The 16,567-nt window shown below is 47.2% G+C and overlaps 7 protein-coding genes across 7 annotated transcripts; 3 read left to right on the top strand and 4 right to left on the bottom strand.

Moving 5' to 3' along the window:
• Positions 1–2,514: 2,514 nt before the first annotated feature.
• Positions 2,515–3,867, bottom strand: JR316_0005782 (DnaJ-like protein subfamily B member 4; the record flags this gene model as incomplete). The annotated part of the gene is made up of 4 exons (XM_047891536.1): positions 2,515–3,298; positions 3,362–3,612; positions 3,669–3,734; positions 3,787–3,867. The coding sequence occupies 4 exons, from the start codon at positions 3,865–3,867 to the stop codon at positions 2,515–2,517; spliced, it is 1,182 nt and encodes a 393-aa protein (XP_047748885.1).
• Positions 3,868–4,099: 232 nt separating this feature from the next.
• On the top strand, positions 4,100–5,192 carry JR316_0005781 (Vacuolar transporter chaperone 1; the record flags this gene model as incomplete). The annotated part of the gene is made up of 5 exons (XM_047891535.1): positions 4,100–4,427; positions 4,488–4,615; positions 4,667–4,733; positions 4,787–4,858; positions 5,167–5,192. 5 exons carry the CDS (start codon positions 4,100–4,102, stop codon positions 5,190–5,192), a joined length of 621 nt encoding a protein of 206 aa, XP_047748884.1.
• A 186-nt stretch (positions 5,193–5,378) lies between these two features.
• Positions 5,379–5,996, bottom strand: JR316_0005780 (uncharacterized protein; the record flags this gene model as incomplete). The annotated part of the gene is made up of 1 exon (XM_047891534.1): positions 5,379–5,996. The coding sequence occupies one exon, from the start codon at positions 5,994–5,996 to the stop codon at positions 5,379–5,381; it is 618 nt and encodes a 205-aa protein (XP_047748883.1).
• A 601-nt stretch (positions 5,997–6,597) lies between these two features.
• On the bottom strand, positions 6,598–8,654 carry JR316_0005779 (uncharacterized protein; the record flags this gene model as incomplete). Its single annotated transcript, XM_047891533.1, has 2 exons — positions 6,598–7,038; positions 8,139–8,654. The coding sequence occupies 2 exons, from the start codon at positions 8,652–8,654 to the stop codon at positions 6,598–6,600; spliced, it is 957 nt and encodes a 318-aa protein (XP_047748882.1).
• A 1,030-nt stretch (positions 8,655–9,684) lies between these two features.
• JR316_0005778 (uncharacterized protein) lies at positions 9,685–11,599 on the bottom strand (the record flags this gene model as incomplete). Its single annotated transcript, XM_047891532.1, has 2 exons — positions 9,685–10,360; positions 10,956–11,599. 2 exons carry the CDS (start codon positions 11,597–11,599, stop codon positions 9,685–9,687), a joined length of 1,320 nt encoding a protein of 439 aa, XP_047748881.1.
• Positions 11,600–12,453: 854 nt separating this feature from the next.
• Positions 12,454–14,018, top strand: JR316_0005777 (uncharacterized protein; the record flags this gene model as incomplete). Its single annotated transcript, XM_047891531.1, has 3 exons — positions 12,454–12,629; positions 12,680–13,808; positions 13,863–14,018. The coding sequence occupies 3 exons, from the start codon at positions 12,454–12,456 to the stop codon at positions 14,016–14,018; spliced, it is 1,461 nt and encodes a 486-aa protein (XP_047748880.1).
• A 749-nt stretch (positions 14,019–14,767) lies between these two features.
• On the top strand, positions 14,768–16,356 carry JR316_0005776 (uncharacterized protein; the record flags this gene model as incomplete). The annotated part of the gene is made up of 3 exons (XM_047891530.1): positions 14,768–14,940; positions 14,998–16,126; positions 16,207–16,356. 3 exons carry the CDS (start codon positions 14,768–14,770, stop codon positions 16,354–16,356), a joined length of 1,452 nt encoding a protein of 483 aa, XP_047748879.1.
• Positions 16,357–16,567: the final 211 nt, after the last annotated feature.

Below are 16,567 nucleotides of genomic sequence, written 5' to 3'. Positions count from 1 at the left end.
CGCACGTAGCCAACGCGCAGAGGAGGAACCCATTCTCCCGCGGCCAGAGTACTCGATCAGCACGGCTGAGCATAACCTGCATCATATAAAGTTTGCTGACGCTTTACAGGCGATGTAAGCTACCCCCCGGGATTAAGCCGCCGCATGCGGTGGGGAAAATTTTCGCCGCGCTGGAGCGCTGGGAAACAACAATTCATTCTACGAAAACTTGAGGGCAAACATATTGGGATGGAACATACGAGCAATATGTACTTATCCATCATACGAAATGATGCACGATCTCTTCCCGCATCACCTTCACGCTGCAGGAGTCGACGCAAACCATAGAAAGCAAGGCTGCGCATGGCCTTCTAGTCTATTCTTCTGGCCGTAGTTGTCGCGAAGAAGCCTAAGATGAAGCACCGACCGGACTGAAGTCAGAAGAAAATTGATAACGATGCTGATAACGATCTTCGAGGGTACAAAGCAGTCATTGGCCCGTACATTTCGTGACATCACATGAAGGAGGATCATAGCCGTTCACAATCGATGACGATGATTAGTACGGCAGTAAGAATGAGGGTAGAGAATGCCGCTCGAGGACTACATTGAATTGCAAGGCCTACGGACGCTGCGGATTCAGGAAAGGATAAAAAGGTAAATCCTTCGGCCAGCCTAAAGGCCGACCTGTGACCGAGCAGGCGCGAGCACAATGATGCACTTAGAGTTTAGCACACTGATATCAGGGAGGCATACATCGACGATATTTCTGTAGCGTCTGCCTATGTTCGAGAGTCTCACATACTCTGTCCTGTCCAAATGGCTCTCTTTCGAGGAAAAAAAACGGTGGATCCATTGTTTTTCCATCAAATGATATGATGCAATGGCATTTAAGCTCATGCGACGCCATGTCAAAAAACAGATATGTTTAAACATATAGCAAGGCGCTACAGAACATCTTCTAGCGCCTAAATCCAGTAGCAGCGGGAAGTGTTGCCAGAAAGTCTGGGAAAAGGCATCAAGGTCCTCATTGGAGACAACGTTTTTGACGGCGATCGTCCTCTAGGATATGATAAGTTAGTCGTTGGTCCGTCCGTTTCGTGGTGCCCCAGTTTGGTTAAGCATACTTGCCCATGATCGAAGGTTATTGGACATCGAGATAGATACGCTGTCGAGAGCAAAATAGACCATAGCACCTCGGGAACCCCATGCAGTAAGTCAAAGAGCAAGATCAATAACAAAGGGGTGTAGATGCTCGGGTAGGGTAGAGTGCCGAGTAGGAGCCAAAGGCCAATCGAAGCAACATGAGAGCCACACACAAAGGCAAGATTATTGATTACTATTAGGCCTTCGTATATGCGCATGAGCGAGTTTGAGAAAACTGTTGCACGTGAACAGAGAAACCCTGATCATGAAGCACCATCGTCCTGGTATACGCCACTGAGCAACATGAGAAATTCGCGACGAGCATAGCGAACAGCGCGCCATATGCCCAACGATGTCCAACCCCATGCGTTCGCTCGTTGTCGTCCATCGCCGCACATTCTATTCTGGTCGCGCCTGTACCAACCCCATCCATCAGAAATAACTGGGCTAGTATAGTTCAGCCTATGTTTGGCCTGTCGCTAAACATGTGAAAAAAAGATTGGTTTAAAATACGAGGTAAGATTGGGTATGCGAGAACTCACGACGCAATTGGATATGATCGATGAAGACGACGATGATGATGATGATGATGGGATGAATTTATAGAAGGAAGTATGTATGATGGTTTACCATCAAACTTTCTTTCCAATCTCCCAGTGAGAGAAAGCGAGTTGCGCATGATAAAACAAAGTTCGAGGTCAACTTTGAGTCACACTGCGCAAAAATCGAGTTTAAAATTAAAATTAAATAAAATCTGTCAGAAAAAGGAGACACAGCAGAGAGATGGGAGCGCACTTGGACGTTAGCGAAGAATCCCCTCGCGCCGCCTCTGGGAAAAGATAACAGATATTGAATTGACGACGCCTCATTCAAAGCGCAGCACTCCGGGCCTGTTGGTGCCACAATTTCTCCTGAGCGAAATCATTGCGAAACATCTTGGGCACTGCGAAGAAGAGAAGGTTGGTCTTATGACCGTTTCATCAGCGTCGCATTATCATAATGTTGCATGGCTTCCCAATGGCTGGCCGTCTTGATGGTGGTTTGGGAAAACAAGTAATTTTAATCAGGACTCAAGGGTACACTGTGACCGTCACACGATTGTCGGTGTTAAAACACAATCGTGCATTTGCACCATCAACTTGCCTGTAACTTTATTCGTACAATCTAGCACACACCAAGCACAGAATCAGAAGCTAGCGGCTGCAATTGAATGATGCGGTGTTAATACATTGCGTTGAAATACAGGTGGGTATCTATCTAGTATCAATGAAAAGATAGAAATAAACGAAAATAATAAAACAACAACGAAAGTCCGAAAAAAAATTAGGGAAGTCGATAGGTTTTAGTGATGTAGATTGAGGGGGTGAAAACCAGAGATGGGCAGGGGGATTACGCGAGGATCTTGCGGAGACCCTCCTTCTGCGCAGCCGTCAGGGTGGTAGGGAATGTGACCTCCCAGTTGACTATCAGGTCGCCTTTCTTCTGCGCAACGCCGTCTTTCCGGATGGGCATGCCTTCTCCTGGTATCACTAATGACTGGCCAGGTTTGACGATGCCCATTGGCACAGGTATCTGCAGCTTCCGCCCATCAAGCATCTCAAGTGTTTTCGACAGCTTGCCTGTAGGCGTTGGCGCGCCTGTCAACGCTTCCACGAGTGGGATCTTGACATTCGCATGTAGATCGTTGCCTTCGCGCTTGAACACAGCGTGTGGTTTCTCTTCGACGACAAAGACGAGGTCTTGCGATTCTCCGGACGGCTGCTCGTTGCCTGAGCGGGGGAAACGAATCTTTGTTCCACTTTTCCATCCGGGATGGATTTGGATCTCGAGCACCTTATCCTCTGTGGTGCCGTTCAGTAACCGTCGGCCAACTTTGAGACGCTTCGTTGTGCCGCTGTAGAGGTCTTCCAAGGAAACCTTGAGGGGTTTTGTGATTTCTGATGGCTTTTCTGGTGACGGTGGACGGCGCGAATTTGTCCGCTGTGCTGTTGGTCGCCCTCTGCCGGCGCCAGGCATGCCCCCGGGCATCCCTGAAAATGAAAAACCGCCATTCATGTCGTCGTCTTCGTCGGCAAACATACTGGCGCTGCCGCGCCGTGGGCCGCCTCCCATTCCGCCCATGCCTCCCATACCACCCATACCACCAAACAAACCTCCACCGCCAAACATCCGCCTGTAAAGAAGCCATGACGTCAGAATGCGGGGAACTTACGGAACTGTAACGAAAGGAGCCTACCTGAATATCTCTTCTGGGTCTGTTGGGTTGAATCCTCCACCAGCACCGCCGAATCCTCCAGGACCGTTGGAAGTGAATGTGAATGTTGTTCCGCCAGGACCTCCCGCACCAGGGAAACCACTGAATCCAGAGAAACCAGAGGGTCCGCCGGCTCCCGGAGCCGCACCTCCTCCTTTGAGGCCCTCCTCTCCAAACTGATCGTAGACCGCACGTTTGTTGCTATCGCTCAGAACCTCGAAGGCTTCTGAGATCTGGACAGGGCGTTAATGAGACGTAATAAGGAAGACAGAAATAGAAGGAGAATTACCTCTTTAAATTTGGTAGTGGCTTCCTCTTTGTTTTTGGTATTGCGGTCAGGATGCCATTTCAAGGCCTTGTGAGCTATGTCAGTGAAACTGAGCGGAGGGGAGGAGAGCGGGACATACCATTTTCTTGTAGGCCTTCTTGATTTCATCGTCTGACGCCGACTTGTCGACGCCAAGAAGCTTATAGTAGTCTTTGCCCATAGTGTGTGTTGGGGAAACAGTAAATGTCGGACAGAAAGAACAGGAGAGGAGTATTTATTGCGGTATGGTGTGCGTGCCCAATGAATGTCCGAGAGCATTCTAGCAACTACGACATGATGTCACACTGTTCTAGACATCTCGAGGCCGTCACACACATCATTCCGGCTTTCATTGTTCAATCTCCGCCTTCGTGCCGTCTCCTGCCGCATTATCCTCCTTTCGCTCAACCTCCATGGCCGCTGCACAGAACAGCGACGGCGTTCACCCCGACGCCCAGCTCAGGGACTCGGAGCACAGCGAATCAATTCTCCGCAAATCCTGGCAGGCAATCCTCTCCCCCTTTTCCCAGTCCGCTCTCGCGTCCCTCCCCAATGTGCGACGCCCCAGTCGTCATCTTCGCGCGGACAACATCCCAGAGACCGAGACCAACGATGCGAACGAGCGCCCAACCGTCAGAGATTATCATTCTATAAACACTCTCCCGCCCAAGGTGCGCGTTCCGAAGAAGATTCCGACTTCAGTCAAGGTTGAGGGCAAAGTCTGGTTTGCGAATGAACGAAGTGCGCTCTATCTCCTTTGTTGGTTTGGCAGTCAACAGGATGCTCACATCTGATGAATAGCATGGATATCATGGCTCGGGATCTCCGTCTTAATGGCTGCGCTATCGTTGGGGCTTTTCAACGCTTCAAAAGATGATATCGCACGTCGTTTCGCGTATTTCTACGCCTTTGTGAGCGTCTGCGTGCTCGTGAGTTCTTTTTTCAACTTTCCCGCCTCATCGACTTATCCGACGTTCTAGGTGTATGGCTACTGCTTGTATCAACATCGAATCACCTTAATTCGTCGCAGAGACCCTGGCCATTTCGGTTCGTACTCTATCGTGCACTTTTTCGTGTGTATGCTGATGAATTGCCTCCAGACGCGCTCGCAGGCCCTGTAATTCTCAGTGTTGTACTCTTTGTAGCTGTCCTAGCCAATTTCATCATTCGAGGTGCGTGCGGCCTGCTTTTTTACTTTCACCAATTGCCCCGCTAATTATAGTACCCACGTTCGTCGTTTACCACTCTTTTTTTAGTTCGCGAGTTGTGAGTCTCGGATGAAACGTTCGACCCGAACCCTACTGACTGTTCAATGCATCAACAGGCAAAAGAAAGGCATCCCAATTCCAGGCGCCGATTTCATTGCATCCCTGTTTGCCACAACACCAGTCGTCAACGCGACAGATATTCCAGCGTATCCGTTGTTCCAGCAACAATAGCTGTTGATACTTGTACAAACTTTATTTTGCTTTTTCTCCAGCTCGTTCGACGGAGATTGTATCTTGAAATCACCATATCTAACCCCTAGGACGATTATATCTTTCATTCTAATCTTTATAGTACAAAAAACTGTTGAATACAACAACATATACCCTCATTTTTCTCTTTCCTGATGTTTTCATTCATCCACTCAGGTCCAATTCGCGAACAAGACGCAACATGCAACGAACCTCAATTCCATATTTCACAAATTCACTCTGCAAAAGGCACAATGCAAATCCCATCCCCGTCTCTTGGCAGCGCCTTCAACACCGCAATCCTTCGCCTGGTGTAATCATACATCTCCTCCGGCACGCACGGTAGCTGCAGCGCGCCTTCGCGGCTCAGATATGCCAACACACGGATGACATACGACTCGCACGTCCACACGAACAGCTTGCTCGGGTCATCTCCCTGCTTCGTCGCCGGGAACTGCTGGATGAACGCGTCGAGATCATCAAGCTGGAAGCTGGACAACCTTTGCACGGCAGTGGTTGTAGGTGCTGGGGTGGTGGTTGTGGTCGCGACGGGCTCGCCGTGAATATGTTCCTGTCCGTGGTTGTGGGTGCTGTTGTTGTCGTTGAGTGGTGCAGTTCGCTCCGGAGGGATGTCAGCGATATGCAGCACACCCATAAGGTCGCCCATACCCTGGAGCTCGCGTACGTCGTGTCCTAGCGTCCACACGCCGTTGCGGCCCCTGATATGGTACACCCGCACGTCTGGCGCGCTGTACGACGTCGGGTGGAGCACGAGCGCCCAGTGCGGGGGACGCGGTCGGTTGTAGGTGCCTTGTTGGGCGTAGATGGCGATGCCTATCTTAGTTGAGGACATTGGACGGTTGGAGGGTGGTGTGTGAGGTGCCTTCTGCTTGCTGCCTTGGGGTTGGATGTAAAGGTTGGCTGCGAAGAGGCAGAGGATCTCCGTGGCGCGCGTTATATATGTATTCTCTGGCGGTGTTGGGCCAAACTGTACTATGAGTGGCTTGATTTCCATTGTTCTTGCATCTCCATTGTCGTTCATAGCGGACCTCTCGGACTTTCAAGACCTCAATTTACTGTCTAGTTCAGGCAGCGGATTCACTAATACCTCCTTGTATTCATCTTATCTGATCTAACCGCCGGCTCGCGGGGCTCAAAGTCATAAAGCCACATGGTTCAACTTCCGAAAGAGGAAAGAGGGCACACAATCTGTATTTGGACGACGTACACAAAGGGAAAGCATGACAACACATGTACATACAAAGCAATGGAAGGAGAAACTGAAAACTAGAAAGCTAGAAAATGCAAATGAGACGAGATGATGTGATTATTGTAGCTATTGAATGTCATTTTTTTGTGTTTTTCGATGGTTTTGGAAGATACTGAAGAAAGGGGTATAAAATGAAGCAGCCTGAGGCATGTGTCGGTGATGGGGTTCCTAAAAATATCGGAACTCAGAAATGAATGATGGGCATGGTGTTTGCGGAAGCGCGCATGGCTCTCAGCGTCCCGACTCTCTCCAAAACACGCGAGTATACTTGCTGAGCAGGACATGCCAAAGTATAGTATCCCTTTTCGTGAAGGCCATATAGAACCTTAATAGTCCACGCAGCGCAGTCCCACAAGAACAGCGCGCTGGGGTTCTCACCGCCCTTGGAAGGCGGAACCTCAACAACATGAGACGAGAGGGCTGTGAGGGGGACGTTTATGTGGCCGAGGTCGATGACACCGATGAGGGTCGGTGCGTCGGGGAGGTAGACGTTGGATTTGTGACGGGTAGCCCAGCCAGTGGTAGTGCGAACTATTTGGTACACGGTGGTTTCTGCGGTGAGGAAGTTGGTGGAATGTGCGACGAGGGCCCAGTGTGGGCTGATGGTGCGACCGCGGTCATCGACCTGGTGGTAAACCGCAATACCAATGTGAACGGAAGGCATGATGTTGGTTCTGGTATTTTGGGGTTATAAAAATCAGCGTCTAATGAAGGAAGTGTAGCATGCATGGGATACTTACGGAGGAAAGAACGGATGTAGATATGGTGGAGACGAAGGAAATGGGTCTGTCTTCCATCGCAGAGGTGGGCCTCTTTATACCTAATTTCTATACCATAACCCTTTGCAACATTGGGGATCCTATATCCCAGAACGTAAAGAAGCCTAAACGCTGCATATGCTGCTCACCAGGCAGACAATGGCCACGGATAGGACTAACGTTAATGAGCGTCGTTGTAGTCCATATTAGGATGTTAATCTAATCACCAACTTTCGAGTATACCTTTCTTCATTCTTCCATTCAGAGACCCCGCCGGGGATAACGGTAATTCTACGGAATTCACTGTTGAAATGACTAGGTGCAATAAATTTTAACACACAAAGAAAACTTGGCCCAACACTGTGTTTCCCTCGCAACTCGTCTATTACATCTCCCGAATGAGCCTATTATTTTGAGAACTTTGGACACATATCGAATGCGTTCGACAATACCAACCATAGTACATTTGCTGCTTTGGCGTCTAAACTTAGACACAACAAAGCGTCGGGACGCTTAGACCTGACAAAAATGCCTCGGATCGGGAAAATAGAATATGCTACTATCTGGAATCACCTGGAACTCGAAGTGATATAGTCCCATTTAGTCAACAGTGGCTAACATCCATCTTCAAGCGCGCGTGCCTTCGCCCGGTTTCGTTTGGTGGGTCAGCAATTACTACGCTGTGAAATAATCAACGTAAAATGCCACAGTTTGTAAATGTACACGTTATTGTGTGCGATATGGTGGATTTAAAAAAATTAAGGGCCAAGATTCAGGTCACTGGTCTCCGCAAATAAAGTGTTTCTCATTCAGAGTTTGATGAAGATGTCAAAGTAGTAGAATTGGAAGAAAAACGTGATAACACACGAGTTAGACAATGTACAGAGTTTAAACGCAGTAACTAGCAGTGATTGGAGTACACAGAATATTTTTTCTGATCAGGTCACCTATTGTAGATACTAATAACCAACACTCCCGTCGCTGGCTTCTTTCTAAACTCCTCCCGAACCAAATAATCTGCCCTTTCCCTAATCCTAGCTCCCATCAACGCCGGTGGGAGCGGAATTTTCACCTTGTTTGCCTCGTGCAATATATTCAAGACACGTATAACCCACTTCAAAGAGGACCATCCCCCCGACTCGCCGCTGGGGTCGCAGCCATTCATGTGCGGGTCCATCCATCGAACAAACTGATCCAACTCTGTCATGTTCATCTTCACGTCAGGGCCGTTTCGGTTATCGAATTCGAGAATCCCAACTAGCTTCCAGTGCAATTCTCTAGCGGTTTGCAAAACAGATCCACGTTGGATCAAGATGGTCCATCCGGACATTGTGGTATTGCACTCTGTGGCGCAGTATAATGCAGCATCTCTGGCGGTGAAATCGGTGGGATGTGCAACGAGCGCCCACTGATTTTCGGGGCCGTTTCGATTGCGGTCCAACTTCTTCAATAAAGCAATGCCGAATCTGGTAGTTGGAGCCATTTCTGCAAGAAGGGTGTTTGTTAGTTGAACTTTATATATAGGTAGCAAAAAATTACTGACGACGAAACTTGAAGGACGTACTTAACTGTAAGCTGGAATGCGGTGGATGAGGGGGAAGTACTATGTTGGTTAAAGTGTTCGAACGGCTCTCTTTTATAGAGTAAAATTTGTGGCACTGTTGTCCTAAACAAGAAGGTCCTGGAAGCCGTCCATTGTCTTCAATATTTTTTGAAATTGTCAGGCCTCCACCATATTTGGCCCCGGTTTCCGTCACTATGGTGTTATGTCCGAGTTTACTAACCTTGGTGATGAGAAGCTTCATTATCTAAAAGGGCAGAGCCAGATCCAGTCTTCCAAACTAAGGGTATGGCACTGCGTGAAGAGCCGAATAATTGAGCATGACTGTTGAATCTGATAGAAATGGAGGTCCTAGTTTCTCTATCGATTTCGTTATCAAATTCGACTATTGTGCGCCTGCTTGGAAAAAAACCGGGGTTTCTACACGAGCCATTGTTGCCTCCTAATGTATGTATACATATACTCGGACATATCACCAACTTTAATGTCGCGTGTGCCAACTCATGGTGTTTTTGCGAATGCTACACAGTACTACATATTGAAACCTCTGCATCTACATCTGCCATAATGTCTAGCGGTCAATGTGATTATACAAATCCTTGTACATCGCGTCTTTTTTTTTGAGAGAGAGACGTGCTTAAATGGCACTGGAAAGCGTAACTGTGTTCAGCGCTTAGCTTCCTAATGAGGAAAGAGGGCAAACAACATGACAGGAATACCATTGTGGCATGCATATCAACCCAGTACTCAGAGAGAGGTCACACAGGATAACGATTATCAAATATATAACCAAGCATATAGAGAAGTATACTATGCTAAGTAACGAGGTAAAACAGAGTGGACGTATTGTAAAATCATAATGTGTGGCATACATAGAGCATAAGCAAGAAGATCATAGACATAGATGCAACTAGTACATTAGAGAGGGGGACAATGCGCTGCAATCCATCCCTCACGATCGATTTCCGCGATTCTTGGTTTTATCTTTGCGTTTAGTATTATACGGTTCAGAGTCATCAAGATTGACAATGGGCACTTTCCCGTTTCGATGATTCATCGCCTTCAACGCGGTCGCTTTCTCCTTGATCAGGTCGTGCAGCCTGCGAGTGCTGCACGGAAGCCGAAACCCAGTGTCCGTCCCGTACCACTCTTGCAGGTAATGCAACACACGGATCGTCCAACCGCTGGAGGACCACATGGAGACCATGCCAGGGTTATCGCTACCCTTTTCAGCTTTGAATTTGGTCTCGATTGCAGATTGTAGAAGTTCATGCGACCATGGAAAATTGGCGACGTGAATGATACCGATAGGCTCGGATAAATCGGTGTGGGACTGTGCATTCTGAGGGTCTCGCAACTTCCACACCCATTCGTCGCGGTCCTGCGCGCGTTCTGCGTCAGATTTGGAGGTCGGGTCCGGCTGAGATTTGTAGATGCCGTGGATTGTACGGGAAGAAGATCGATAGTTTTTATGGTGCAAGATCAAAGTCCACTCGATGACTTTGATTGGCTTGTTGTTGTTGCCAACGACCCCAGTGTCCCTGTTAAACAAACCAATACCAATCTTGACCCCAGAGGTAAGGTGAGGGCTTTTAGAATCGAACAACTGAGCGTCGAGTTTGGGGATTCTACAAGGAAATCGTTATTGGAAAAACTAAAGAAAATAAGGCAAAAGAGGGTGCTCACGGTTCTTCGGACATGATGAACCACAGAAAATGTACTGGGGAAAAAGGTAGTTGTGACTGGTGGCCTGGAGGATGATGATTATATATACAAAAAATCGGTGCCTCCCGGAATAAAATGTAAACAACGGGCCACCGATTCGAGTTAAACACCTCGTGATGGATGGCACTCTTCCAAACTTGAACAAATCTTGCCACTCATTTTTGAACAATGGTGCGCCTGAAGCCAACATCTGCAAATCAAATTACTCCTTGCGATCAGAGAAATCAGCAACCTTGATGGTATGATTAGGTTAGACAACCGTCCAAGCAAAGACCAGCCAGATGATATTAAAGGGTGAGTAGTATAACCATTCACGCGAGGCAGGAAGACGTCACCAATATAATTGAGATGATTAAATCTGCGCGTTATCCGAAACCAGATATGTTAAAAGAGATTCTATTGTGATGGGTATCTTAGAAAAGGGTGTGGTACAAATGCATATGCGCTCTACAAACAAATCTCATTAGGTACGCGTTAAACCCAATCAATCGAGCTCACCTGTGTCCTTTCGTAGTCTCGTTTTGCACGACAGGCCGAATCCAACCTGGTGCCCATCCTTCAATTTTTTCCGTCACTTTCGTCCTCGAGGGGTCACCCTGATCGCGAGTAAATATCCGCAACTTCCATACCATGATTCCCATATTTCCAACGGTTTCATACAGAGCATAAAGAGTGGGGGTTTCCTGGGCTGGCGGAACGCCTGATTCTGGAGAATCAGACGATTTCGACAGCGCAGTGAGTGCAACGTTGTCCCATGACATAGTTCCTTTGAGCATGACCTGCGAGTTGAAGAGGCCGAATAGAAGAGGGATTGTCTCCACCATTGTGAAGTGTTGACGCGTTATTATAGGGGAATTGCCACGTTCGTCTTTGGCTGCATCGTCACTGGCTTTGGCTGTGCGCACGGCAACGTCAGCAAGCTGTTTTCCATCCGGATACGTGGGTATTGGGAGCGCGATTTCGTCTTTATGCAACAGATCGACCGAGGTGCAACCTTTGAAAAGGCGACAGACGCGTTCGTGACCAGCCGAGGTTCCCAAGGTCGCATATGCGTCTTTTAAGGAGGCTGGCACGACAACGGAGTATTCAGAGAAGAAGTTAGGCGCCGGGTTGAGTTTCAGTGGTAAAGAAGGAAATGACATGGTGGTTTGCCCTTAGAAATAAGAATGCAGGACAATTCATTGTCGTACATGGTTGTTAAGGTTTAATGTGTCAGGCGTTTTTGTTATAACGATGATGGTATCACAGTGGCTGATTCCCATCAATCTTGAATTCAATCATAACGTCCTGTAAGTAAGTGTAAGACCTCTGCAGATTCGTTCTGAACGTTAGGCAATAAAGCACTTTTCTTTTCAGTGTTGGGTTAAATTCACTCACTGCGTTGACGGCGTTCAAATAAGAAGAGATAAGAAACCGGCGAGAAGCATCAGATCCCCGGATTAGTCAGCGTATATGTGTTTTGTGCATCGTGGATCGCTGTTTTTCTGCTGTTCATCGTGGCAACCTTGCGGCTCTGCCGACAACACGATGTACGGGATTGCTGCCTCGTGTCAACGGCTACACAAAACTACGCCACCGCTCCGTCACGTAATTTCTCAATTCTGACAGTCGTCGCGTCGATTCTTTCGCGGGGCGGACGCTCGCTTGGGTGTTTGGGAAGGAAAATGCGACAAATTTATATTCGACAGAGAGCATTATGCCAGGTCAGAGCTGTGCCGCTTAGGGGCTAGTAAGGAGGGCTTAGGTATTTAATTGCTTTGAAATACTTCGATATAAATGTGAGTTCTCATTCCATTCTTTGGATCTTTTTCTCCTTATTTATACCAATCTGTTCTCACCGGGGCTGTAGTTCACGACTTGTAGTACCTCATTATGGTATTAAAAAGATCTGTTTCGCTTCGTGATTACGATTGCCCGTATCTTTTAATCATTCACAGCCACCACAAGTTATTTGGGAGATCTCTCCTCCGTCATTCGTCCACGACCCCTCATCGCAATGGTCGATGTTCCACTTGAAATCTGGCTACGAATAGCCAGCTTCATCCCGGACAATGATCTTTACAATCTCCGGGGAGTCAGCCACATATTCTTCATGTTGGCGATGGATGCACAATGGTCGAGGACAAGGATTTCATCGGACATTACATGGTACAAGACTTTGGAACGATTGTCGTAAGGCTCCAACCCCTATGTTCGAGTCTTCTCTGATATTTGAGTATCAGAGATCCATTCGTTGCCAGAAGAGTGACCAGTCTGGCTATCTATTTGACCCTCGACAAATCGACAGGCAATGATAACTCTCAGCTATACAAACTACTCCGCTCTCGATTCCGAAGCTCGCACCAGACTCTTGCCAATTTCTTCCGTCTAAAACCCGTGGAGCTTGAACGAAAGGAAACAACTCGCCGATGTAAACTGCAGGACGTCATAGATGTGATCAGTGCATCTAATGGCAACTTTCCAAACGTTCGCGAACTTTCCGTCGATGGATGTCTATTTTTCTCGCAGAATCCAATCCCACTGCCAACGTTATCTCCATTGTTTTGGTTACCCTTTTCCAACAATTTGATATCTCTTTCTCTGGACGGAACTATGGAAGAATTTCGGTTTATGCTTGGTTCAGGAGCTAGTACCTTTAGGTCTCTCAAACAACTACAGTTGCGGTTCGAACAAAGTTACGAAGGCGAAGGGGACTCTTCAGTGTTGACGTACGTCATCGCTCCTTTTATCAACAAGATGAATGCACATTTGGAAGACCTTTTGGTTTGGTCACGAAGTGACCTCGATATATCACACTTTTTCGCCTCTCTAGCCCTGTTTCCTGCCCTTCAAAGGTTTAAAGTGAAGATGTTCCTTTCCCGCTCGCTACGTGATCCATCTGGTCTACAAACCATTATTTCGAATGCAGCTCCTCGATTAAAAAAACTTGCAATTGGGAGTGCTTCACGCTCATTAGGGATGGGAATGGAGTCATTGGACACCCTTTGGGATATTCCATTCAGCCCGTGGCTTTTGAACTTCATTTCGAACAAGAATAATCTTCCTTGCATACAGGTACTCGATGTCTACGCGCTCTACATGGCCGATAGAATTCGCGCTTTTCTGGACTTCATATACAAGGCGTGCGACAGGCTTACGGAAATCTTCGTCCGTGACAGATATCTTTCCTTCGATGAAGCCGTTTCAGTAATCAAGGCTGCTGCGCACTGCAGCAATCTGACTTACCTGCGACTGACGGTTCGGACGTTGGATATTGCCTTAATTGAATGTCTCGCGGATAAAGTCCCGGATGTGCGACGGATATATCTTGCCATAGGAGAGCCATATCCGCAGGAGGCAGATGTTGTAGCAGTGAGGAGGTTTATCAGACATCCTTGGTTAGGTTTCTGATATTCTGTTCACTAGCAACTACGAGGTCGACGTTATGAATATTGGAAAGTTGAGGATATCTCGATTTGGCACCTGGAGGGTCATCAACGGATGGTTGACACTTTATATGCCCTAGCTAGAAGTGTTCCATCTCTTCGGAGCTTTTTCGGGAATGGGCATATGAAGTTATGAACCTTGCTGATGGTCGATTACGACGACACAAATCTGCTTTCTGGATATCTTTTAATTGTGAGCGACCATGATCACTCGTCCTCTTTGACACTTTTGCTCATCTAGCACCATAAAGTTGTATTGGAATTATTACGCCTCGCGATGCTTCAAGGTCCACCTAAGTGCCTCAATATCTGCACCCTACTCTAATCACATGTATATACATGCTAATGTTCAATTGGGATGTTATCTTTTGACACGCACGTCAGCGAATCTTGCTGTAAAGCATCAGTTTTGTGCTCACAACTTGACCTCGCCCCAAACGGGATGGGGCGTAAAGGTCAATGGTCTTCAAGGGTCCTCTTTACTGCCATTTTCCCGCCTAATTCACTCCGCAACATCGTCCTTAAATGAAAAGCAAGCGTTCTCAGGTTGTCTCCGTTTTTGATTACTCCTGAAAACACGACCAATCGTGGTGCGTGTCCCGGTTTGGAATAAAAAGGGAAATCCTGTTCCCGTTTTCTGAAAGTGTGGATCAGCGATAGTCACTGTGGTTGACCTGGATGCAAGGTCACAAGAATCAATGGATTTGATCGAAAAGATTCGTGAGCGAGCAGACATCGAATAATAGCGTCGTAGTGATGCTCCAAAGGATCAGCACAGCCATTACTGTGATCGTGATTGATTCAATATTTTCGCACCGACACGCCATATATAACGCGACATGCACCATTACTAGGGCTTTTCATCTTTTCATCATTGCACCCACCATGCCAGAGCTGTATCCTGATATTTGGCGCCATATTGCCTCATTTATACCTCGAAACGACCTGGGTCGACTAGCTGGCGTCAATCGCACATTTTTCGAGCTGGCCATGGCCAACTGGAAATGTGTAAAGTTCTCCACAGGCGCCATACAGCTTAGGTTTTTGGAAAGGCTTTGGTAAGTCGTGTTGCAGTCAGTTTCTCACAAATGTTTGGCGTTAATGCATAAAGGCAGTGACCCTTTTCTAGGGAAATGGATTCGAAGCTTAACTCTAATTTTGTACCGAAATCATGGACCACCGCGAAAGAAAGTCGGAAATATTCAACGACGTATATCCAGTCTAGTATCATCTTTCAGACTTTTTCGCGGAGCGAATAGTCAAGCTCGTAGGCAGCGAGATCCTGAACCCGAGCTATTTGCCGACTTTGAAGAAGTCCTTGAGTCTATCGCTGCAGCTGCACCTCAGTTCGTCGAAATTCGAGAATTGTCTATTAGATGTACATGGAATTTGGAGCCATCCCTGACGCACAGATCGATGCGTCCCCTGGTATCCGCCTTCTCCTCCGCGGCTGGAATCCGTCTCTGTTGCCTGACGCTGGAAGCCAGCCTCGAAGAGCTTAAAGTTATGCTTGAACAGAGGCCTATACTCTATTCTTTGGAAGAGCTTAATCTCGTTTTCAAGGAGGAGTCGCATACAGGCAACGCCAATAGTGGTAATCAATCAATCCTCGTTGACATCATTGCGCCTTTTATACACAGTCTAGGAGCACATTTAAAGACACTGTCGATTATGTCTTTCTGTAAAAGAGAACATCAAGAACTCGAAGATTTCTTTCTGGCAATGGCTCCCATGAACTCCCTGATAAGACTGGACATTCGTTCGGCGTTTATCAGACCGTCTCGGTATCCCCGAAGTCTTACAACACTATTCACCGAAAATCTACAACATCTGTCACTCCCTGTTATACCTTTCAAGTTACACCTAGAGCCTGCCGTTCAGGAGACTCTTAGAGACTGGTTACTATTGTGCATCTCGAATGAAAACCTGTTTACTGGGCTGCGGTCTCTGGAGATTTATTCCACCAAAACAATGGAAAGCATTGACATTACTTTGGCTTACATCCATAGGACAGCGCCGCATCTCTCGCAGCTGACAATTCGTTCGCAGCCATTGCAACCGAACAAATTCTCCATCTTGGCGCACGCGCTAGGTCATTGCCACCATTTGACGGACCTATCGTTCAATATTCACCGATTGGGCGTAGTGGTATTCGATCAGCTATCCCGTGAACTCCCGTATCTTTACCGACTCTGTATCTCCGTCAAAGAAAGACTTGACCTCGCAGATAACAGTGAATCAACCGTAAGTTACACACTTCTGATGTTCGCTATTTTGTTTTGAAGTCTAACTCTGTTGTTATATTAAAGACCCTATTTTTTCAGGATCTGAAGAATAGATATTACGCCGACTGGAATATTAAAGATATCTGGATCAAGAATTCTGACCAAAACGTACGTCGAGATGTTATGCTCATCATCGTTCGCAGCCTCCCTTCTGCACGGTATCTATTCGGTGTTCCAGTTTCGGCCTAGGATTGGACTACACGTTCGATGTTATTTTAGGAAGACCTCGGACTACTCTACTTGCCACCTGTACCTTGCCTATTCCATCATGACAATTCGACTTCTTATCTTCCTATTCTATTAATAGACGATCATAGCTCGTGGTTTCTCCGAAACGACAGTATACGATACATGAAATTGATACGAACTGTGGCATCTTCCTGACACCCAGGCGGTGCAC

The sequence above is a fragment of the Psilocybe cubensis genome, chromosome 5, assembly GCF_017499595.1.
Source record: "Psilocybe cubensis strain MGC-MH-2018 chromosome 5, whole genome shotgun sequence".
Classification (NCBI taxonomy): Eukaryota; Fungi; Basidiomycota; class Agaricomycetes; order Agaricales; family Agrocybaceae; genus Psilocybe; species Psilocybe cubensis.
This window is presented reverse-complemented; position numbering and strand designations above follow the sequence as displayed.